This window comes from Cervus elaphus, chromosome 16 (assembly GCF_910594005.1).
Source record: "Cervus elaphus chromosome 16, mCerEla1.1, whole genome shotgun sequence".
Taxonomy (NCBI): Eukaryota; Metazoa; Chordata; class Mammalia; order Artiodactyla; family Cervidae; genus Cervus; species Cervus elaphus.
In genome coordinates this window covers 45,059,614-45,083,389 of record NC_057830.1, presented here as the reverse complement: position 1 = coordinate 45,083,389, position 23,776 = coordinate 45,059,614, and the positions used below count along the sequence as shown (strand labels likewise).

General features: G+C 38.4%; 1 protein-coding gene across 1 annotated transcript in view; it reads left to right on the top strand.

The window, feature by feature from the left end:
* Positions 1-23,776, top strand: part of LOC122710120 (cyclin-Y-like protein 1) — a 34,870-nt gene that overhangs the window by 2,107 nt on the left and 8,987 nt on the right. The window contains exons 2-7 of the mRNA XM_043927696.1: positions 8,719-8,793; positions 10,601-10,635; positions 15,974-16,074; positions 19,226-19,261; positions 21,394-21,445; positions 22,288-22,407. Coding sequence (XP_043783631.1) covers positions 8,719-8,793; positions 10,601-10,635; positions 15,974-16,074; positions 19,226-19,261; positions 21,394-21,445; positions 22,288-22,407 — 419 coding nt within the window. The remainder of the gene's footprint in view (positions 1-8,718; positions 8,794-10,600; positions 10,636-15,973; positions 16,075-19,225; positions 19,262-21,393; positions 21,446-22,287; positions 22,408-23,776) is intronic.

Genomic DNA, 23,776 nt, shown 5'->3' with positions numbered 1-23,776 from the left:
GCAACACATATCTCTCCATTCTGTGTCTGTACATTTCTTACAATGGATAGGAATAAAAGAAATCGTGAAATAGCCTCAATTTACCAGTCAGGTAAACATGTTGGTATATTTTAAAGAGTTTGTTCTGCTGACTCGAACTGAAGCCTAGAATGCCCTGGACAGAGGGACGTTAGGAGAAACCGGTAAGCGGGCAGGTAAGGTACGAAGCATTTAGTAAGGGGGAGTGCTGAGTCGGGAACTAGAAAAAGAGAGTTCATGAGCACAGAATTTACCTTTTTATGTTTGACATGATTGTGAAAATTTTACTTAAATTTGTCTCTCTTTTTTGGCATTCGATAAAGTGATGAGAGAAACCTCAATTTCAGCATTTGCCTATTATTAAGTTTCCATAGATACGAGGTCAGAACACGAATGTAAAGTGCAAGCACATTGGAAGTTTGCTCTTAATGTTTTTATTTCAGACAATTTTATATCAGTTTCCCTGGAAACTGAGAAATACCTGCATTGATATAAAACATTTTGGCTTTTCTGCAATGAAGAATTATTTGGTTACTTAGACAAAACCAAACATAAATGATGCTGTGTTTTTTTCTTCAGAAACCTTTGAGAAGGACATGATTTCTTCAAGCTGTTTCCGTTAACTCCTAAGAACCTAGTATAAATATCAGATAGACTCAAAAGAATTTTGTCGCTATCTTGCCTTTAACAGTGTATCTAACTTAACTGATGTTAGTGTCAATAATAGAAAATGAGATGCTAAGGTCCTATTATCTGATTTTATTATTATGCATCAGCTTTTCAAACAGCCTTTATGTTCTCCTCTTAGGAACTTTGCTCCTTCTCTGGTGCAAGCTGCTCTCTCAAGTGATTCCTTCCTTCCATCCTCCAAGGAGTGGGTAGGGAAGGAATTGACAACGTAATGGGGGAAAACCTCTGAGCAACAGGTTTTTCTTCCTTTCAGTAGCTATTATAAACACTTTTTTTTTTTTACTTTTTTGATAACAGTAAACATTTGAGGTAAAAGATTTGCAAAATACTAAAAAGTCATTCACTCATACTCAGAATATCCAGAATTTTCATTAATATTTTGGTGTTGGTTCTTCCTGAACCTTTTGTATACGAATAAACAGAATGTTGTGTTTATTGTATGAGATTGTTCTTTGTGTGCCACGTTGTAACTTTCTATTGTAAAGTGAAGACGGGAAGCTCCTGGAACCGTGCTGACACCTGAAGCGTGCTCCAGGATGTATTTCCACGCAGCTGCATGTAGCTGTGCAGTCTGCTTTTTACCACCTGTTTAATGGTTGGAGCATCATTCATTTACCCACCCTTTATGGTTGTCTTTTATAATCTCATCATATTGCTTTAATCTGGGCACAGACATAAAAAGTGATGTATCGTACTTCCCTGTAGAATTCTGGTCTTGTGGCTTTGTCTTTCGACTTAATTAAATTCATAGGGTGAGTCATTTTGTAGTTAAGGTATTTTAACATTAAGTGTTCTTTCCCCAAATTAAAGTTACCATTGATTTTTCACTGAACAGTAGATTTCCTCTCAGGTTTTTGTGGGTCTTGGTAACCTGTCGGTGTCTTTGAGTCTGAGTAACTAAACTACCACTCGAAGAGATCTGAAATTAATGCTGGTCTTGGGTGACAGACCCATCAAAGGACAGCATTAGAAGAAATCTTAGATGATGAAGGAAAATTGGGAGAAGCATAAATGATTTGGGGTACACTGACATGGATGATTATTGGGCACCATTTAGGGGCAGGACAAACAGAGGTTATACTGACAAAACCCAAACCCTAACTCTGGTCTTTACTTCCTAGAGGTCCCTGGGGTCTGTTGACACAGGAATAATGTCAAGTAGCAAGACACTGAGAAGAAAGAAAAGGATGGTCATGGACTGGGGAGGGGGCAGTGTTACTGGGGGTGGTCTCCTTAAGTGACAGTGAGCATCCTAGGAGTGAGGGGGAGCCGTGTGAGGGCCTCAGAAGGAAATATGCTCGGTGTAGGCAGAGGACAGAAAGAGGGTGGCTGCAGCTGAGTGAAAGAATGCCAGGAGGAATATCAGGGGGTTAAGGCCTTGTGTCTAGTAGACCCTGATAAGAAAAAATACGGATTTTAGTCTAATTGTAATGGGAAACCATTGAAAGGTTATATGCAAGGGAATGGTGATAATTCTTAAAGAAGGGGAAGGAGACGTGGGGAGAGGGGAGGGAGATCAGATGAGCTACTCTAACGTGGGCAGGGGTAGAATGAAGCAGGGAGACAAGCTAGGAGGCTGGTGTAGTCACTCAGCGGAGAGCCAACAGTGGTTTGAACAAAAAAGCAACATTAATAAGGGCCTGAAATAGGCTGACTTGAAGAAACTGGGTGAATCTAAAAGTAGGCTAACAGCAATATGAATGGGATAAGTCACAGAAAAAGAAATGCAGATGGCTTTTAAGCATATCCTCACACATAAGAGAAATGAAAATACAACCACTGTAGCTTGTGTTGGGAGAAAATTCAGAAACTTGGCACTGCATTCTTTGGTGATACTGAGGAAAGTTACATTCATATATTGCTGGTAAAAATGGGAAATTGGTCAACCCTTGAAGGGGAAGTTTGCACAGTCTCACTTAATCCAGAGATCCTACTAAAGGAATTTATTCTGAAGGTATAGGCTGCATATGTTGCATTATCTTCAGTAGCAAAACACTGGAAATAATTCAGATGTCCAGTAAGGGACTGGTAAACTAGCACATCCAGACACTGAAGAATTAGGGAGCTGTGAAGGAGCTCTCTCCACTGTTAATGACTTCATCTGCAGGGGATGTTAACCTGAAGAAAAATGGGGAGAAAATATACACCAATCTCCAGGACAGAAGCAGGAGAAATGATATGTATTTGCTTATTAAAGAAGAAAAAGGAAGAACACTAGGAGAAATGCTTGCCCTTGGGTACTCTTATCCTCTTTCCTTTAGTGGGTGGCCTGACTCAATGACATGAGTTTGCACAAACAGAATCGTGTAGGTTGGGCAGCCTGGCGTGCTGCAGTCCATGGAGTTGCAAAGTCAGACACAACTTAGTGACTGAACAACAACAAAGCACTATTTATTTAAGATGTTATTTGGCTGAGGGTGATAAGTGGACATCAATTTTCCTATGAAATGCTAAATGTTCACTTTTGGCTTTTGAGTTAATTTGTGAAAGCTGTGATGTGTCATTTATTATGCTTTATATAGTATATCCCCTCATGGATTGCAGCCTTGTCATGGTGAAGGGGCTTGTGTAACTCAGTGAAGCTATAGTGTATGGATTGCTCTTGAATTTCATTTGATTCTTATCATGTTCTGAGTTAGGCAGTGTAGGGATTCTTCTCTGAGGTATAGAATTGTCCAAGGTTTTACTCATTTTTAAAACCTTGATAGATCAGGACTAAATTCCATATACATGACATATAGGGATAAAATTTATTGATGTCATTTTGTGCTCTGCTTTGAAATACTACCTTTTTTCTCGCCCCTTTTAGAAAAATTGTTTATTTTTAGGGTATTAAAGCAATAAAACTTGAGTTAAAACAGTAACATTGTATGATGTGAAATGAAATCACCGTAGCTTGCAACCCAGAAAGGTTCTTAAAAGTCCAAGAAGCCCGAGCTAAGTACTCTTTAGAAATACATAAAGCCAGGTATACTTACCTGTATATCATCTCTTGGTCATTATCATTACAGCATTTGATTGAGGATTAAGGTAAGGCAGGACTGAGAACCAAGTTAGAGGCAAGTTGAGAAGCAGTTTGGAAGCCAGGTTGGTCAGAAACTGGGGAAGCAGGTCAGTTGAGGGGGTTGCAGGAGCATGCTTGTGCCCTCCGGTGAGACAGCCCAGGTCAGCATCTGCTGGCAAGAACCGCTTGGCTAGGGTGTAAAGTGTGGACTCAGATGAAATCACCAGATGACTGTAAGACATGAAATGTAGTATTAGCCATAAAACTAATATACTGTACTACTAGGGGTGATAGGGCAGTTCAGTAAATGGAGTAAACCTTTAAGTAAACTGGAGCCCAGAAGTTGGCCCAGAAAGTGCTGACAGTCCTGTTTAATTGCAATATATTAAGTGAAGAAGAACTAAAGAGCCTCTTGATGAAGGTAAAGTGAAAGAGGAGAGTGAAAAAGTTGGCTTAAAGCTCAACATTCAGAAAACTAAGATCATTGCATACAGTCCCATCACTTCATGGCAAATAGATGTGGAAACAGTGGCTGACTTTATTTTTCTGGGCTCCAAAATCACTGTGGATGGTGATTGCAGCCATGAAATTAAAAGACGCTTGCTCCTTAGAAGAAAAGTTATGACCAACCTAGACAGCATACTAAAAAGCAGGGACATTACTTTGCCAACAAAGGTCCATCTAGTCAAGGCCATGATTTTTCAGTGGTCATGTATGGATGTGAGAGTTGGACTATACAGAAAGCTGAGTGGCAAAGAATTGATGCTTTTGAACTGTGGTGTTGGAGAAGACTCCTGAGAGTCCCTTGAACTGCAAGGAGATCCAACCAGTCCATCCTAAAGGAGATGAGTCCTGGGTGTTCATTGGAAGGACTGATGTTGAAGGTGAAACTCCAATACTCTGGCCACCTGATACAGAGAGCTGACTCATTTGAAAAGACCCTGATGCTGGGAAAGATTGAGGGCAGGCAGAGAAGGGGACGACAGAGGATGAGATGGTTGGATGGAATCACCGGCACAGTGGACATGGGTTTGGGTGGACTCCGGGAGTTGGTGATGGACAGGGAGGCCTGGCATGCTGCGATTCATGGGGTCGCAAAGAGTCGGACTCGACTGAACTGAACTGAACTGAAGTCAGCATGTTGGCATTAGTCTCCTCCTGTCAGATGATTTCTTGGTCACTACCCTCTCTCTGATATTTTGACAGGGAAAAATCATTTATTGACAGTTTGACAGCATAATTTTAACACTTTTAGGCTTCAGTAATGCATCTTGTTTGTCCTAAGTTGCCTTTATTTTCATATTTTTAACATCTGCAATTGAGATGGATCTCATGATTGATAGAATGTTAGGTTGGAGGAAAAGTAATGTTCAGTGACCTGGTATTTTACAGGTTTCCTCCTGGGAGTGTTTATATTAAGACCCGAACTTAAATTTTTTTAGTCATCCTTTTTCCACATAAGTCTATCATGCTGTCAAATAAGTTGCAATTTAAATTGGTAATATAAAAGTGATGGGTCTTAAAATATAACTTTAATGATAACCCCTAATCCTAAGCTCAAGAATATTTCTCCTAGGTTAAAACATTCTTAAAGATTGCTAGAGAAGTAATTTTAGGAAGAATTCACATATAAAATGCACAGTAATTTCTCAAAATACCTCTAACATTACTGTGTGTGCTTGTGGGAGAGGGGATGAGGGGACGTGTGGGTGGTAATGCTTTGCTGCAGAGTTGACAGTCTTACCTTTGTGACAGTGAAGAGTACGGTAGATTTTTTTCATCGTCTCCTTAGACTCTTGGCGAAACAGTTAATGGAGTGTGCAGAAATATTGTGTGTATGTATGAGTTTACTGTCTAATGGCTTACCTGTCAAGTGTATTATAAAATAGTGATGTAGTTTTCACTGGCAAAAAGTGCAAGTTGTATAGAAAATTGTTATATAGGCTGTAAACAGAAGATTAATATTTTCTGAAAACCTCATGCAAATTGACAGCAGTAAGGCCCTGGTATGTTTAGTATGTATGAATGATAGGCAGCTCACCAAAGTGGAAATGATGCTGATAATTATGGGAGTAGTAAAATCTGTGTAATCGAAAGAAATACAGATTAGATCTACAGTGCTGTTCCTTATTTATATTAGTACGACTTGCCCCCCGCCTCTCAACTGTACAGAGCAGGGGTCGGAACTAAAACTGTCATGATTAGTAATATTATACATTAATGTGGCCCCACCTTCTTCAGGAAGCAGTTTAGCACTGTACCTTGAGCCATGAAAATGATCTCACCTTTTGGCTTAGACATCCCACTTTTGAAGATCTTTGCTAAGGAGATAAATCCATTATTTATTTAAAAAGCTGTATAACAATAGATGAAAAGTTTCCTCATCAAAGAATAGAACGTTGTAAGTACCTAAACCCCAGCAATAGGGGATTGGCTAAGTCCAGCACAGGAATAACGCTTGATGGGCTGTTGTGTATTCATTAAATAGTAAATATGCAACAGTGAGATGTAGAAGGGTTGTTAGTAACAAGAAGACATAAATTATACACTAATTAGAGCTTTTTCTAATGTATAAGGAAAACAACTAAAAGTAAGGGTTGTAAGTCTGTGGGTTAATTTTTAAATAGGGTCATTTTGGCTCATGCAAATTTTTGTTCATGACATTTGTTAAAGGAATGAGCAAGTGACTTTTACCTTTCCCCACCTTCATTGTGATCATCAGTACTGCTGGTTAACCAGGTCTCTTTCAGTTGCAAGTTTGAGAAAATGTCTCAGAATAGCTTAAATTAAAAAATATATATATTGACTTTTATATAACTGGAGTTGAATGAGTAAATTAAGCAGTACTTGACCCGGGAGTTCAATGACCTCACAGCCTATCTCAGTTCTGCTGTCCTCTATTGATCTCTCCTGAAAAGCCTTTCCCCTCATGATGGCAAGAGGAGTGTCCAGCAGCCCCAGACTAGCTAAGGGTCCTAGGGCACCGCTCTGCCTTCTTCTGCTTCTTGGGAAGTTCCAGGAAAGCTGTGATCTGTCAGTCAGTTCTGGGTCATGTGCCCACCCTTGAAACCTCTAGGGTAGGGTAGGGGGAGTGCCAGCTCTTTTCTGATCACTTGGGCAAGTTTACTGTTTTCCTGCATGTTGTCATTTCTTTTATCCCAGCCTTCTTGCTTTCTGTATAGAGATCCGTAGTAGCACATCATAGCATACCTGTAACACACCCCGGTTTGGGGTGTGTGTGTGTGTATATGTTAAAGCTTGCTTCTCTTTGATCCCGACACTTATTTTTCCTGGACTTCCATTGACTCTTGTTAAATTTTACCATTCCATATGGCTACTTTGCAAGCATTTCTGCTTATTTTTTAGATTCCAGTGTAGTCTGTTTACTTTCTGGTACAGGTAAGTAGTCATGAATCCTTTCAGAAGCCTTAGGTCGAAAGTCTGTGCCTGTCAACTTTGTGTATAACTGAAAGAATTTATTTTCCCAGTGTCCCACTTTTCAAATCTGTAGGGGGGAAAAAACTTTAAAATAATTTTATGGGTCTTTTACATAAAACTGTTGAGTAGAATATTTTCTCCAAAAACAGCTTAATAAACTCCAAATGCAGTGAAGGAATTTTCACGAAGAACAAAGCAGTCGGTTTAGCTATGTAAATTTCTAGTGCTGGCAGTAACAATTAAATTCCCATTAAACCAGGAAGTCCCAAATTACTGTTCATGCAAAATTCTTTCTTTGGGGAAGAAAAGGCTTCTAGGTAGATAACATTTGTGAAATGCTGGGTCAGACAGAATTCACTATGGGACTGGTTAGTTTTTATTTATTTATTTTTTCATTTATTTTGATTAGTTGGAGGCTAATTACTTTACAATATTGTAGTAGTTTTTGCCATACGGGATGGGGAACACATGGTTAGTTTTTAATATATCAATGTATATATTCTTTTGATTCTCAGCGATAATGTGTAAATCACGTTGACCACCAAAGTCCCCTTTAAAAATAGGCCAATTATTATGTGGTTTGGGAAATGCTGCCTTAACTGTTGCTCTTTAAAAATCTTGGTCCAGTTTCTTAAAAGATTGTTTAATTGGTTTGAGGTGGACTTCACTAAGTAACTGCCCATAGGGCTTTTACGTTTGTTTTAAACAACAACCTTACTCTCCAGCATGGCAGCTTGTGCTTGCTTGATATTTCTGCCTAAATAGAAGGCTGTCGCACCTTCGTGCAAGCTGAACTGCCAGCAGACCCACCTTTCTTATGTAGGTATGGGCAAAATTTTTTTCAAGCAGCCCTTTGATGTGCTCCAGGAAGTACTGTTACTGAAGCCCTCTATTAATCATGCAGCATGAAAGGAAGAAGTGAGAGTTTAGCTTTGGAAATAGAGGGCAAAGTTAAAACTCACTATCCTGGAAGTGTTCCTATGGATCAGAACATTGAACTCTTATGTAATCCTCTTAAATCTGCCATGATGAATAGCCCCTAGATAAACAGCAGCCAACTAAATGAGTTGGTTTGTTGAGTGTAGTTGGAATTAGCCATTAGATTGTCTGAAGAACGTTTGCCAAAAGCAGCTCATTTGGTTATAGCATATTTGATTGATCTGGTATCTGATAGTAATTGACTACAGCATAACTTGCTTCTTGAGACTTCCTGAAATGTGCTAGTAATATCAGCTTAAAGAGAGGTGACTGAATTTTTAATCAATACGTAGGAGGGGAATCACATACATGATTTGCCTAAAAGTGGCATAGATTAGGTGCAAGTTAAAAAAAAAAAGGCCTAAGACATAGCCCTGGTTTTATTCCACATATATGGAGAATTTCTACAATTTTTCTGTTTCCCAATAGAATTTTTGTATTGTTGCCTTTACTACAGTTTCCTTCTTGTCATTACTAAACGCTCTTCTTAAGACTATTAAACTTGATTAAAATCAGCGTGTAGCTGTTTTAAAAGTCATGTCTTTTTCTACTCAACTAAATTGTCACACCTTTTTCTTTTTCCTGTGCAGACTTAGCTTTGGAATCAAACCCTTCTGACCACCCAAGGGCAAGCACAATTTTCCGGAGCAAATCTGTAACGGACGGTAAGACAGTGTTTTCCCCCCCTGAGAAAAAGATTGAAAACTGTTTTTGTTTTGTGTATTATAGGAAGATACAGAAAAGCACTTAGAATGGTTTAAATATTTTTTTTTCATATGTGATAATATTTTAATATGTGATGTTTTATTTTAATATGTGATGATACATTTTTCATTTAGGTGTCACTGTTTTAATGAGGAAAAACACCCAGACCATCTGTTTATACACTCTGCTATTTCTTTATCAGCAGTCAGCTTGCCACATGATTTAGTTGTGGTCTGTTTTTCCATGCTACTTTGTCCTTTTCCTTTCGCTCCAAGAGCACATGAGTTAAAGATGAATGACACGGTTTAGGTCACAGTTAGGTCTTCATAATCAGTTGTTATGTATGGGAGTCGAGGCTTGTGATTTCGGCACCATTTTGCACAGTGCTCAACCGGGTGAACCTCTCTCACATCCAGATTCATGTGAATTTTTAAGTTCTTTTAAAAGTTCTTATAAGAACTTTTAGCTCTTCAAAGTTCTTTCATCCTGATGTAGTGCTGGGTCAGGGTAATCAGACCAATGTGCCTGCCATATGGGATTTTCCAGAAGGTCATCCTCAGTGTGGGAAACCTTGTGTAAATTTCCAGTGTCCTGCTTGTTTTAAGATGAGAATCAGAAGTTTTTGCACTCCTGCTTGTCTTGCCTGCTTGTCTTCCTTAATATATGTTAAATCCTAGTTTATTTGCTAAAAAGCCATATATGATCAGGTTTTTCGGTTGTTTATGAGAGCAGGAATACCAGAAGTGAACGTTCTATAACATTTGAAGTAATGCAGCACAGTAAAAAAATAGAGGGTTCTTTTCCTCTTTTATTTTCATTAGATTACTGGTTTTTATCAAAGGGTCTATCTCAGGAACAGCCAGACGGAAGAGGGCCAGGCATGGGGGCAGGGCCCAGAGTGTACCACATGTTCTCCAACCTGGGAGCTCCTGGGGTTTCTAGTTTGCATTTTCTTAAAGTGTGTGTACTTTGCCTTGAGGCAATTATTTTTAGTTAGGATTACTGTATTTCTCAGTCTTTTCCAGACTCCTGAGCTGCTCACACTGTAGAGAGACGGTGGAGAGAGGAAAAGAAACACTCTCCCATGCCCCTGTCTCTCCTCAGTCTAAAGGAATTTGTGCTTGTGATGCCATGGGAAAGTGTATGGCCTAAGACCCTCTTTGAGCTTATATTCTTCTGGCCTTTGTTGGAGCAAAACAGTTCTGTGTGCTGTCGATGTATGTTCAGTGAGGTCAGCACGTATGTTAAAATTTATAGATTACTTTCCAGTGTGTAAAGAACCTGTATTTTTTAAGTTGGGTGTTTGAGTAGGTGGCCAATAAGGGGTTCAGGATGCTTCCAGAGACACGGGTGCTGGACCAGAAACTGGAACTTGGAGTTGTCGTCTGTTAATCCTGGTGCCTAAAGTACATGTAGAACTAGAAAATACTACATACTGTGCAGCTGGTAAATTTTTTTATTAGCTAAATATCTCACCTGGCCTCATTTGCTTTGTCCTTTTCTTTTGTAAATGGAGAGTCTTTGATTTGTACCTAATACAGAGTATCTGTTAGTATTAGTCAAATAGTAAAACTAAGTTTTTAGATATTATTTATAGGATTCATTTTGCTGGGTGGTTTAAATTATATATTTTGTTGGAAATTATTTTAAAAAACAGAATGAAATTTTAAATCATTGTGTATATTGGTAATCCATCAGATAATTAGTGACTTATTTCTCTATGGTAGTTTTATCAGAATTCATCAGTTACTTTTTTTGTATTCTTAGTGCGAGAAAAGAGGAAGAGCAACCATTTAAACCATGTAAGTAAATAGTTGAAAAGTTAAGAAATCAATAGTTTGATTAATTAAAAGCATGTCTGCCATGATTCCTGAAAAGTATGATGGATCCAATACTGTTAGCATTAACCTCTTATTTATAAAATTTCTGAATCTCTAGTTCCTAATTATCAAGTATATTCAGAAAGGTTTTTGACTTAGTAGTACCCTTTTTCTTTTTAAGGGTCCTGACATTTAAGTCAAATTTCAATAATATGGTTATAGCATAAAGATCTACCTTAAATTCTTTTGCCTTAAATTTTTTATCTTAGTTTTTAACCAAAGTAATAAAAGTGTAATAGGTAATTTAATTTTTAGCACCGTCTATTGACTTCTTGGCACAACAGGTGAAAGCTTAACCTCCTCGTCCACCGTGATTTTATTTCCCTCCTTCTGGTCCCTTTACATGCATCAGTTTTTGTTAAATCGGAATCACTGTTTACTTTATTATGACTAAGCAAGTATTGTTCATTGCTGAGCCATATAGTTCTCTGTGCCACCTCCTTATACACCTTTCATTCTTTTTCTTCAATATTAATGAAATCTGAGCACTTCTACACTTCTCAGGATAATCCAGTTCTGCTTTTTCGAGCAAACATGATCTCACACAGCCCAACATAGTTGAGTAGCTCCCTGGCCAGTCTCCCTATTTTCACATTCTTCATTTTTTTTCTGTGGAATTAATTTCCTGACTATATTCACTTGCCTGTTTTCTAACAGCTATTTTTTCCCCCAAATGTTGTAACATTTGTCACATGCCTATCAAAAATATTTACCATCCACAAAACCACATCTGTTCCATTTCTTCTTGGAGACACTCTTCGCCAACCTTTTGTCTTCCTACCCCCTACATACTAATGATTCCTGGACTAGCTCTGTGCCTGTTTTCGTGGGATATCTGTGTGAAGTCACCTGGGATCTCACATCACTGCTCTCTCGTGTTGGATCGCCTATGTCCTAGATTCGGTTTCCCTCTGTCTTGTTTTACTGGAGCACATTTTCCTGGAAAAAGGCACATGAGCAAAAATTTTATAAAGACCTAGCCTCTGTGAAACTCCTTCTATTTGATAAAGTGTAGAATTCTAGGTCGAAACTAATTTTTGCAGTTTTAGAGACATTTCCCTCTTGTCTTCTCATTTACAGTGTTGCTCTTAAATCTATTGAATTTGCTACATTGTATATTACCAAGTTAGTCTTTTCTCCTTCCTTCCTCCTGTGGAACCTTGTAGTACCCTCTGTCTTTGTGGGGTTTTGAAATTTCATAACATGGTTTGGTATAGACCTTGTCACGCTACTGGGGCATTTAAACATGCAGAACATCTTTTCTTCTAGTGAATTTTTTTGTGTGCTGCTTTGGTATTTTCTATTTTTTTCTTTTGGATTCCTGTTAGATGTTGAAAATTTTAGAGCAATATTTCTGCACAGATTTTTTTCCCTTTCTGTTTTCCATTTTGTCTTCTTGTCCTACTTCATGGAGGTTTCCTTGACTCTGCTCTAATCCTTCTATTGAATATATTGTTTTGTCTACCTTATTTTTTAGAGTTCTCTTCCATCCTTTCATTCTTTTTTTCACTGACACAATTTCTCATCTTTCTGTAGATGTTGAAGATTTTTTTGTGTGTTTTTATTTGCTCCTGGATTTTTATCATTCCCATCAGTTCCTTCTCCCTGCTTTGATCTGTGACTTCTTGGAGGTTTCCCTCAAACATGTGATGGTCCTTTGCTGTATGTTAAGATGTAATTGGAAGCACCACTTTGCTAACTGATAGACCTCACTGCACGGATTTGGCGACCACGTCTCTGAATTTTGAACCTGCCTTGGGTTCTGTAAGCCAGATTGGTTTTGTTGTTCCTGGCCCAGTCACTCTGTAGTTCCAAGGGTGTGCTTCCTCTGTTATGCCATGTCAGTTACTACTCCTTTATCTCATTTTTTCATCTTTCAACCATCAAAAATCATCTGCAGTTTATCCTGTCTTGGGTATAGCTTTTTTAAAAAAATACTTTTAATTCTAATGAGATGATATCTCTGAAAGAAGGTGGGAAAAGAAGTAGATTTGTGGTTGGTCCACTCAAAGTTGGATTTATACTTTGAATGTAAATTCTGAGTTTAAAAGTTTTGATTCAGTATAGTTAATGATACTGATTCAGACAATGCTTTCTATTATACCTACAATTAGAATACTGCACATTTCTACTAAGGCCTTGATAAGAATCCTGTTCAGACTACTCATCCTGCCACATTGGCCATTAACGTGCAGTAATGTGGATGGAGTAGTTTACACTCATGCACTTCTTGTTATTGTTGCTAAGTCAGACATGACTCTTCTGCAACCCCAGGGACTGTATCCCACCAGGCTCCCCTGTTCATGGACTTTTCCAGGCAAGAATACTGGAGTGGGTTGCTATTTCCTTCTTCAGGGGATCTTCCTGATTGAGGGATCAAACCTGCGTCTCCTGCATTGGCAGGTGGATTCTTCACCCACTGAGCCACCAGGGAAGCCCCAGGCTAATGCATAGAATATTACAAAATTTTAAGTTAAAGTCTTAATAATTATTAATAAACACATCTAAAGCTTGTGGAAAGGGGAAGAAAAAAGTGAATTTCAGCTTAATTTTTTTGATGGGTTAAACTCAGAGGCAGTAGGCAGGATGGGAAGATTTCACTTGGGTGGAGGCAGAATTTCAAAAGGTGCTTGACTTTTAATGATAAGTTTTGGGGGGGGTTGTTACTTATTACTCTTCCAGTATGGTGATTTTCTAGTCTTTGCCATTAAACCTGAAGTCTACTAAGTAAGCCTTTTCCCTTCTTGTAAAGATTGTAGAAGTCCACCTGTTCTGTCCTTAGCTCTGAATGAAGGTAAATACTCTTCTTCATTGAACATTAAACTATCAGTGAGTGGGTTCTGCTGTTTGATTTTTGTATTTGCATTTTATATCATTAATCTTTGTCAGTGTAGTTTATTGAGGTTTTGAGCCAGTGATGATAAGGCTTTAATCATAAAGGACAGTTACCTTAAATTTTAAAGTGAGATGAGGGGAAAGTAACCTGTTGGCAGCTAATACATCCAGGCTTTGCTCTGGGGCTTTAATTCTGCCATCCTTTAGTGAATAATAGATGCCAGAAGTTTGAATCGCTTCAGGAGTAGGCCTGGAGAAGTGTTCACTATTTCTTTGGTAGGATCTAGCCAGTAGTCTGTAGGTTACTGATAGACTAAATGAGCACCCATAGTCTGTAGGGCTACGTCTGATTAAACTTCTTAAAAGTTTCAGCACTAATATTTCCAAAGATAAACAGATATAATTCATAATGAAGAAAAAGTTTTAATAGAGAAAAACGGGATAAATGTTACCCAAAGCCAGAGCTCTACAAACTAGTCTATGTTTTGGTGCATTTTCTTACTATTTTTATTCCCCTCATAGGTAGATTTTATAGTCAGAACTGACTTTTACTGTGTGTAATGTGTCATACTCTTAATAGTGGTGACCTTTTAAAAGATAACTTCATTTAGAATATAACTATTTGAATGAACAGTTTTCATGCTGTGTCTCTTTTGAGATTCTAAAATTACACATTAACCAGATGGCTTAAGGAATATATGAGTTTCAGTTGAAATCATTTCTAGCTTGAAGGAGAAATTCTTCCAAATAGTGGTGCATTTCAGGTATGTTATGTGTAGAACTTTTTGTTAATAAGGAGTAAGTGGCCTTGCCATAAAATACCTGAAACAAGCAAAACGGTGGCTTATACACCCATTTGGATAGTTCTTATTATTGGCTACTGGCAATGTTTATTTAAATGCTCTGTATTTTAAAAAAACATTGACTAGACTTTCTCCTTGTTTCACCTTTGATGCGTTTGTGGAGGACACGGATAGAGTGTGACAGCGTGGTGAAAACTATTTTAATAGAAGGAAGGAAGGCTCATCTGAATTAGTAAACAAAAACCAAGAAAACCAAGTGTTAAAACTGCTTGTGTTCTGTGGTATTAAAGAATGCTATTACTCAGAGCTACTGACAGTGACTGGGATTTATTTGATTATTGGCCTTTACTTAAAGGAAGAGAATTGTCCTCACGTAGTTCAGGCTGTTTTAGTATTTGACTATGGCTGTGTTTTGGGCTCTTCACAAATAAATGGATACTTCTAAAATGTTTTAAAGATAGCTCATTCTCTAGAGGGTCTGACAAAGCTCTTTGTCACCTACCCAGCACCACTGCAGATAGTTTGAATGTGTATCATTAGCATGATTTACCTTCCAGTTGTAATCGATCTTAAATAATTGGTCAAATGCTTCTTGATTCCTAATTTGTCCCAGATTCTGTTCTCAGCAGCTGGAGGAGGAGCAGTAAGAATCTGTCACCTAGAGGAGCTTGCTTGCTTACTTAGGAGGGGGAAACCAGGCAAGCAGTTGAGACCATGTAACGGGTGGTGAAACAGAGGTGTAAGTGTGCAGAAAGGTAGAAGTTTGGTGGTGTGGCTGCTGGCTGAGGTTTGCTGGAGGTCGATGGGGTCAAGCTTGCTGGGACAAGGAGGAGGAAGAAGCCACTGCAGGCAGAGAGCAGCATGCGCAAGGCAGCAGAGTGCCATGATGAGTGGCAGATAACATGTAGAGTAGAATTGATAAAACTGTGAGATGAGTGGAAAGTATTCTCTGAGGCTCTCCCTTGTGTAATATAGTGGCAGTCTTACTTAACCGTGAAATTCTCAGAGCTGCTTTGTCTGTTTCTTGGCTGTGAGAGAATCTTACGGCCATACCCTTTCATCCTCCAGATAAGGAAACTGAGGCTCAAAGAGCTGTATGGCCTTCAGGTCACTAGTGATAGAGCAGCCCTGGCATGCCCAGCCTCTGATTCAAAGACGCTTGGTTCCTCACACTGTCTCCCAAACTAATACATTTATGATTGGCGTTCATTGACTGCAATGAAATGCTCTCACATCGATATTATATAAAGCATTGCATTTTATTGTAGTAAATGAATAGAAATAGAAATCTTTGCTGCATTTCATTGCTTAAGGAAGAAACACTGAAGTCTTACTAAAAGCTTTCTCATTACTATAAAGGCAATTTATAACAGGTGCTTTCCAGGTTCATTTGTGGGTCCTTTTTCAAGAGTAGCAGTTTATACCACATTTCTCAGATCTTGCCTGTGGAAGTGAGAGTACAGAGGTTTCCCATGAAGCTGCCCGTGATGCAACACTCAGCAGTTCATGGAGTATAAGGAAAATCTTAATGCTTTATCGTTTGACATTTTAACCAAGGAAAAAACACACTTTTATAGGTTTAACTTACTGTGACATTTTCTTCCATCTCCCTTCCCCTTCAGGTATCTCCAGGGCAGCTTACTAAAAAGTATAGCTCATGCCCAGCCATATTTCTAGATGACAGCACAGTCAGCCAGCCTAATCTTAGAATCACAATAAAATGGTGAGTACAACTAGGATGCCAAGGCTGAGTGGCAGACCCCCTTCATGCTGAAAGCATCCTCGCCATACATAATTTCATTCGTTTGGTTTGTCCTTTTCAGTGATCAGGTTAAGAAACTGGTGTCAACTCTATGTTGGTTTCAAGGACCTCTCAATATGAGTCTTCAGTTTCCATGTTAATCATAGAGTACATGATAGAAGGGAAAGTCAGTTAGCAAGTGAGAAATCCCAGGAAAAATGTAAACCTCATTTGATTCATTTCTATTGTTAAGACAATGTTGAACGTAATGAGAAACAGAGGTACCTGTGTATTGTATGTTTCTAGAAAAAAAATTATTTCTTTATGAGTTGGGAGAGTCCTACAACTATGTATACTAGTTTGGAAGCTACCATTAGAAGAAGGAACAGCTTGTCCCCTACTGGCACTGAAGTGAATCTGCAGTTAAATTTAACTGGACTTGGTCAGATTCATCCCACCATGCATTTTTTTCCTGCAATATTTCTGTAGGAAATTTTACTTCTCCTTCCTCTCCCCCAAAGAGGGGGAAAATATATCAAAAGCATTTTAAGGGGCATACTCTCAAACTTAATTTCTCCATAGATGAAATTTGTTCAACTGAGATTTTAACTTAATAGACACATTTAATTTTTGTTTTTGTTTTTTTAAAATTTTTGTTTATATATGTGTATCTCTAACACACTGTATCAATCAAAGCAGAGAACAAAAAAAGAGATGAAGTTTCAGAAACAAGGCTGTGGCCAGGCTTATACTTAAGAAGACACGAACAGTGTTACGATGACGAAAACTATTCCTCAACTTTTGGAAGCCCCTCATAGTCCACAATTGGAGATGCACAGTCCAAAACGCCCTAATCATGGGAATGTTCAAGTTTATTTAAGAGAGAGAATTAAAAACCAAACAGGATGCAGACCTTCCTACCTCCCTTGGAGTTGTCCATGAAACATTAACTAATGTCTTCTTAGCATATGAATGTTGACTTTCCAGAACAGTTTGGGAAATGCTACTTGAAAATATTAGTATCCTTATCATTAATTTTACTTTTCTGTCTTAAAAATATAATTAGCTTATCAATTTAATTTAATTTTTAATGTGCAAGGCTTTTTATTTTTTAGCTATTTAAATGATCAGTGACTTCTAACTTTAATTAAAAACAACCAGTTCACAATCATAATAATGTAACTTTCTTATAATATTAGTTTCGGTCAAATCGTATTTCAACAAAAACTGAGCCCCATTTCTCTTTAAAGTCCTGAGTTTTGGCACTTCTCTCGTAATCACTGAATGTTTTTATTCAGCCAAGACTCTAAATCTGTGGGTTAAAAACTACTCTCACTGTGGCTAGACTCACAGCTTCTTTTGAATTCAAAAGAGCCTGATGTTCCAGTATATAATTCAGAAGTAGTTTTAAAGATTAACCTTGCTCAGACAAGTAGGTTTCATGCTTTTTATTCTCAACCTAGTCTTAGTGTTTGGAAATAAAGTAAATTTTTTTCTCATTAAGTTTTGAAAATGACCATTTGCATTCATTATTGATGAAATAAAGGTTTACTGAGAAAATTAATAGGGCAAATTGGCTTTTAGGAATGATTTTGAAAAATACAATGGGATTAGTTTTCATTTGGGGTAGGTGAGCCTTATTAGAATCACTTATGCAACTTTTTCAAGATGTATGTCTCTGAACACATACATGAATTCCACCTTTCCTCCCTGCCCTCAAGACACAGTCTGTGGGTCTATCTGCCTCTCTGTCCCTGTGTGTCTTTCTCTCACACACACACCCCTTTTGACAAGCTGAGGAATGATGTGTGAGGCATGATTTCATAGACAAAAGCATCCTGAGAGATTCTGATCTTAACCCTGCCTCATTCATTCCTAGACTTGGCTGCACGTTGCAGTCACCTGGGGAGCTTTAAATACAATCCTGTTGCCCAGGTCGTCCCTAATGCAGTTAAATCAGAACATTTTGAAGCAGAAGCCAGGCAGTGTTTAAAGCGTCCCGGGTAATCCAGTGTGCAGCTGACCTTGGGAACCACTCTCTGCTTGGAGGGTAGGAGAAAGAGAACTACTTCTGATAATTGGTGGGACCTTGAGTAAGTCAATTTTCAGCCTTGATTCTCTTATTTGTAAAATGGGTTAAGTATCATATTAGGTTCAGTTGCCCTTTTTATCAGGTAACTTTTAATTCTGTGACTTTAAAATCAATTTGAAGAAACTTTGAAGCACTGTAAAGGTATCCATCTTTGATGCTAACAGTGTTACAGGCCTTTCTGCAAATGCTAAGATTCTATAGAGGAGTTAGAAAATTCAGATTTGCCTTCTCTCTATTATTTTGAGTTTCATTTTAGATACTGAGAACAAAGGGAAGCAAATAACTTAACCAGAGAACCCCTTAATTGCCTAATACACAGCATCTGTGAATAACTTAGGGCTATAGTAATGTAAAAACTATCTGAGGACTTGCACCTGTTGGTTAGTTAATACTTTATTTAAAATAATGTGGAAATACCTGTCATTAATAGTGTACTGTGCTGTATTGTGCTGCCTTATTAGCAGTGCTTATTTCAGGATAACTAGGCCTATCATCAATTTTGTGACTATAAAATTTTGCTATTAAATTTTCTAATACTTATGTGTGAAAGTGATTTTAAATCCATTTTATTTGATATGGAGCACTCATATTACTTACTTTTAGAGAAATAATGGAAAATAGATGTGTTAGGGGGAATACTGAATGGAATCAACTGAAATGCAGTGCCTAACAAAAAGCCACACACACAAAATCTGTATGGCTTAAATTTAACCATGTGGATAGATGATGTAACTTGTATGGGATGAAAGATTCTGTGCATAGAAGGACAAATGACCGGGGAAATATATAATAATTTATATATTATAATAATCAACCCAAACATGTCTTCTAAGAGCACATCTATATTTTGGGTCTCCTAATTTTGCTAAAAGTCAAAGAACCTAAAACATGGGGGATACCACCTATGGGTACTGCTCTGAATTAGGGGGTGTGGGGGCCACCGGGCATCTGGATGGTCTTGCCTCTCTGCCAACCCTTTAAAATGTCTTCAGGCCTAATGTGATAAAAACCAATTATTACAATATTATTTTTCCTCCACAGTGAGATCTTAGAAATATATTACCACATAAAGAACAGGTGAGCTCTTTTAAAACCTGTCTTGTTATTCCAGCTAATTAATTTACACAGTATCAAGTTTAGTGTTAATAACAATGGACAGTATTAGAGTAAGCTTTTACTGTTAGAGTGCTTTCATTACAGTATTGAAGTGAATCATTTATTTTCATTTTGGGACTCTTAATTCTTTAAGTTTTATGTGGTTTATATGGATATTTACTGTATTAGAAATTGAAATTTAAAATTAAAAAAATTAAATCCACTGTATGTTAAAACAGGCTTTCCTTAGCACTGCTGAAGTTTTGAGCTGGATGAGGCTTTGGTGTGGGGTGCCACCCTGTGTGTCGCAGAGTATTTAGCAGCACCCCGGCCTGTGCTCTGTAGGTGCAAGTAAGGTGTTCTGCTTCTCTCCACATTAGGACAGGAACACTGTCTCCTGAGGGATGAGATCACCATCTGACTGGGGACGCCAGTGTTGAACATAAGTCATTTTTTTAATGAAAAATAACCATTTTCCACAACAAAATAGTGGAGAGGATAGTATCTCATTAATAGGAGACAGTTGATTCTCATGTCAACATTGTCTTCGGTCATTTGCTTTGAAGAAGCAATATGAAGATCCAGCTACATGCAGACATATAGTTGGGAAAAGGTGAATTTTTAAAGCCTTGAGATAATTGGACATATTCTTTGATACTGTCCCCAAAATCCACATGTGCCAGTTTATTAAATTAGTTAAGATGGAGTTCCAAGTCATTATCAGTGAACTTGAGGTAGATACTAGGTTAAATTAATGCCCATTGATCTGTCATGCATACTGAGTGGATCTTTTTATCTGTACATGATTTTATCATATTATACATTGTCATTTGCAAAGTATTGGTTCACATGTCTTCAGACTGTCAAAAACTCACTCTTGTTAGTATCACTACCAGTCTTATCGGAAAAGTCTTTAAGTATTGATAAATCAAGCTCACCATAAATAACACACTGGAAGGTACAAATTTCCCAAAAATCCTAATATTTTTAGCTTGATGGTTTGAATTTTATCATTGGCAACAAATAGTTTAGAGTTTTCTTTGAAGTGACAGGCTCACTTTGTTCATTTTTGAAAAAATGACTGTCAATTGGCGTTTCATGAAAAAAGTGGTTTAAATATGATGTTCCAGGGGGAAAAAAGTGACTTGGTTACCAGTAAGTTACAGGTGCTCTTCCTTAGCACAGCCATGTTTCAGTCCATACAAGTGCTTAATGCATACTTTCCGCTTACTCAGGATATGAAGAAGAAGAGTAAAGGTTTAAGAACACTTAATTTTTACTCTTTCATCATGGATGTTCTTAAGTGAAGCAGATTTTTTACATTGATTTGGCCAGGAATAAGTGAATGACTTCGAATTTAGTTTCATACCACTGCCTTGATTCACACTCAGAAATGAGCAATTTTACCCACTTTTGCTTTTATACAATCATAGTTAAGTGTCAAACAGTATAGAGGCAGGTGATGTCTTGGTATTCTTATCAAAAAAGTTTTGACCTCTTGGACTTACAGGATTTCTGAAGAGGGGCCAGGGGAGATTCCCAGAGGCCTATAGACCACATTTGCAGAACTGCTGTTTAAATGGGCACAGTGTAGTAGTGTGGTGGAATTTAAAAGAAAAAGCCTGGTCTCTCTTAAAAGACAATTAAAATTTTCAACTCAAACTATTTAAAAGAGACAAGAAGAAATAATAAGAATATAATATGAAGAACAAAAGGGGGTGGAGACAAGAAAAAATCATGAATCTCATATTTACATTCATTGAAGTTAGAAGACTTTATTGCCCACTACTACCACTTTATAAAATGTTCTTGTATATTCCATTGTGAGGTTAGTGAAGTGGAAATGTATTGGTCTACGAACATTGCCTGTTAGAAGGGGTCTGTGTGGGTAAAGGCAGCTCTGGCTGGTTGTAGAAGAGATTTCATGCAACTTGGTGTGCTGAGTATAAAATAGGTCAGAAAACCTTTCTAAGGGCAGAATCCAGGAGAATATGTAAAACTGTTTGCTTTATTAAGGTTAGGCTTCCTCTACTCCTCTCTCTACTTTTAGCAGATATTTTACTAAGCTAGTAACTCCTGAATTAATTTTTAAAATACACATTCTTATTTTATAGAGATGCCAATAGGTCCTTGGACATTTTTGATGAGAGATCACATCCACTCACAGTAAGTGTCACTTTTATTGAAGGTGTATTTTTCTCTTATTACAGTTGTGTTTATTTCATGCTGATTTGCTTTGAAATTAATTACTAGAAGAAAATTATTGCCTCCAGCTCAAAGCCAAGATTGTCTTCCTTTAAGTCTTCTTCCCCCACCCCATATTATGTCAAGTAATTTTACCAAAAGCATGTTGTGTCAGGGGTGTGACTGATAAGAACCAAGTTACGCTTTGTATGACGAATGAGCAGGTAAGTAAACATACCCAAGTAACAGAAAATGTAGGTTTTTAAAGGATGATTTTCCATAGCATCACACAATAGAAACATTTCCTAACACATATGTAAGACCTCTACGGAGAAAATTTAGAAACTGTTTAAATTTTAAACTAATTAAAATGACAGGGTTTAAAAACACTTCTTCAGGTGCTCAGTAGACACATGTGACTGGTGACCTCTGTGTAAGAGAGCACACTCTTAGAGCCTCTGGTTACAGGACACTGGAAAGGTGTTTTCATAGTTGACTGCAGAAAAGTCTGATGATGTACAATGATCAGCAAGACTTTGAGCCTGAAAAGAGTTTGCATTTGGTTAGAATTCTTTGGGGAAGAAGGTGAAAATACATTTTCTGAGGTTGTGCTTGCATTTTTCTTTAATGAATGGTAGTGAGTATTGAATCACTATGGTACTTTAGGATCCAGTTGTTTATATTTAAAAGACTACAAGATATGTCACGTAGTCAAAATTATTTTAAGTAGCAGGTGGGCCCACGTGTGAAGATTGCTATCTTGAGGGTACTTTTAAGTTTTTTTCTTCAGTGGATACTTAACATTGTGTTTTTTCTTCTTTCAGCGAGAAAGGGTTCCGGAGGAGTACTTTCAGCATGATCCTGAACACAAATTCATTTACAGATTTGTTCATACTCTTTTCAGTGCCGCCCAGCTGACTGCTGAATGTGCAGTAGTGACTTTGGTAATATATTTTTCTCTTAATAGAAGCATCTCTAGAAATTTTTTTCTTGTACAGAAGGTATGGGCCTGTTTTTCAAATGAAAGGTTCCTGAAATGATCATCAGAACTTTATTAAAGAGAAATGTATCAAAAAGAATTAAAACATGCAGATGTGAGCTTTAGTAATCATCATGATTTAAACTGTTGCCATTGCTTTTCTCATCACAAACCAGTTGATGTTAAAGGCAGCAGGAGAAACTTCTGGTTTCTTCTTCCACACCTCAGGATGCATGCACACACAGGGCACACAGGTACACGGCAAAGTGTGCTGGGTGGTAGGATGGAGGCGATCACTGAACTTCCTGGCCCACGGCAGGTGTAGATTCAGTGTGTTTCTGAGTCTCAGGCTGTGTTGCCTAGGCAGTTGTGATGTGTGTCTTGATTGAGACCGACTGCCTTCACCTCCTTGACCTTGGACGACAGTGTTAACCATCTCTACTGTCCCCTGGTGCTGGCGTGTGAAGGTACCCAGGACTGGGGTGTCAGCAGTGCTTGGAAAGGCTTTACTCAGGTTAGCCTGCCGAGCTCCAGCTATGTGAGGACCTTTCTGTCATCCATACTGAATTCCTGTGGTAAGATTTCATTAATTGAATAATACATCATATTCAGCTGAGAGGTAGTGGGATTGCCTAACTCCTCCCTATAGCAAACCCATAGGGGAAGGTCAGCTGCATGGTCTGAAGGGAGGGCCTGCATCCACCGCTGCCCGCGCCCCTGCAGGCAGAGTGTAGGAGAGGCGGCTTCCCCCCAGTGGGCCCGGGTCAGACGCAGGCCTTTTCTTGGAGCTGCGAGCCAGGTACAGGGCTCAGTTAGCATGTGCTTGAGAGAGGCAGGAGTGGCGCTGGCACGTGGAGAGCTGGGAAATGCAGGCAGGAGAGGGTATGTGGGTTGGAAGAGGAGCATTTCTTTGTAGGCAAGTTAAGCCCGATGGACCTGTGAGACAGCAGAGTGACAGTGTCTAGCAGTCATTTGACTGTATGGGATTGGAGCCCGAAGCTGAGCAAGAGGCAGGGAATTACGTGTAGCTGTTCAAATGCAGAGAGAGTACGTTAAATAAAAGTTGAGGAAAAGATAGATCTGTGGGGCCTGTCAGCACTTACAGGACACATCCCCAGAGGAGTGGCCACTCGGAGTGGTAGGAAACCCAGGAGAGAATCAGAAGGTGCCAGGGGAGCTTGAAGAAGGAGAGCATGGTGCACGTGCTGAGTGCTGCCAAGGAGCTCCTTAGGGCATAAATAGGCACCAGATGCCTGCCCGTGTCACGGTTCTAAGTGCTGGGCATAGAGGAGAGTTCTTGCCTTTCTGAGGTAAGTATAGCAGACATACGGGTT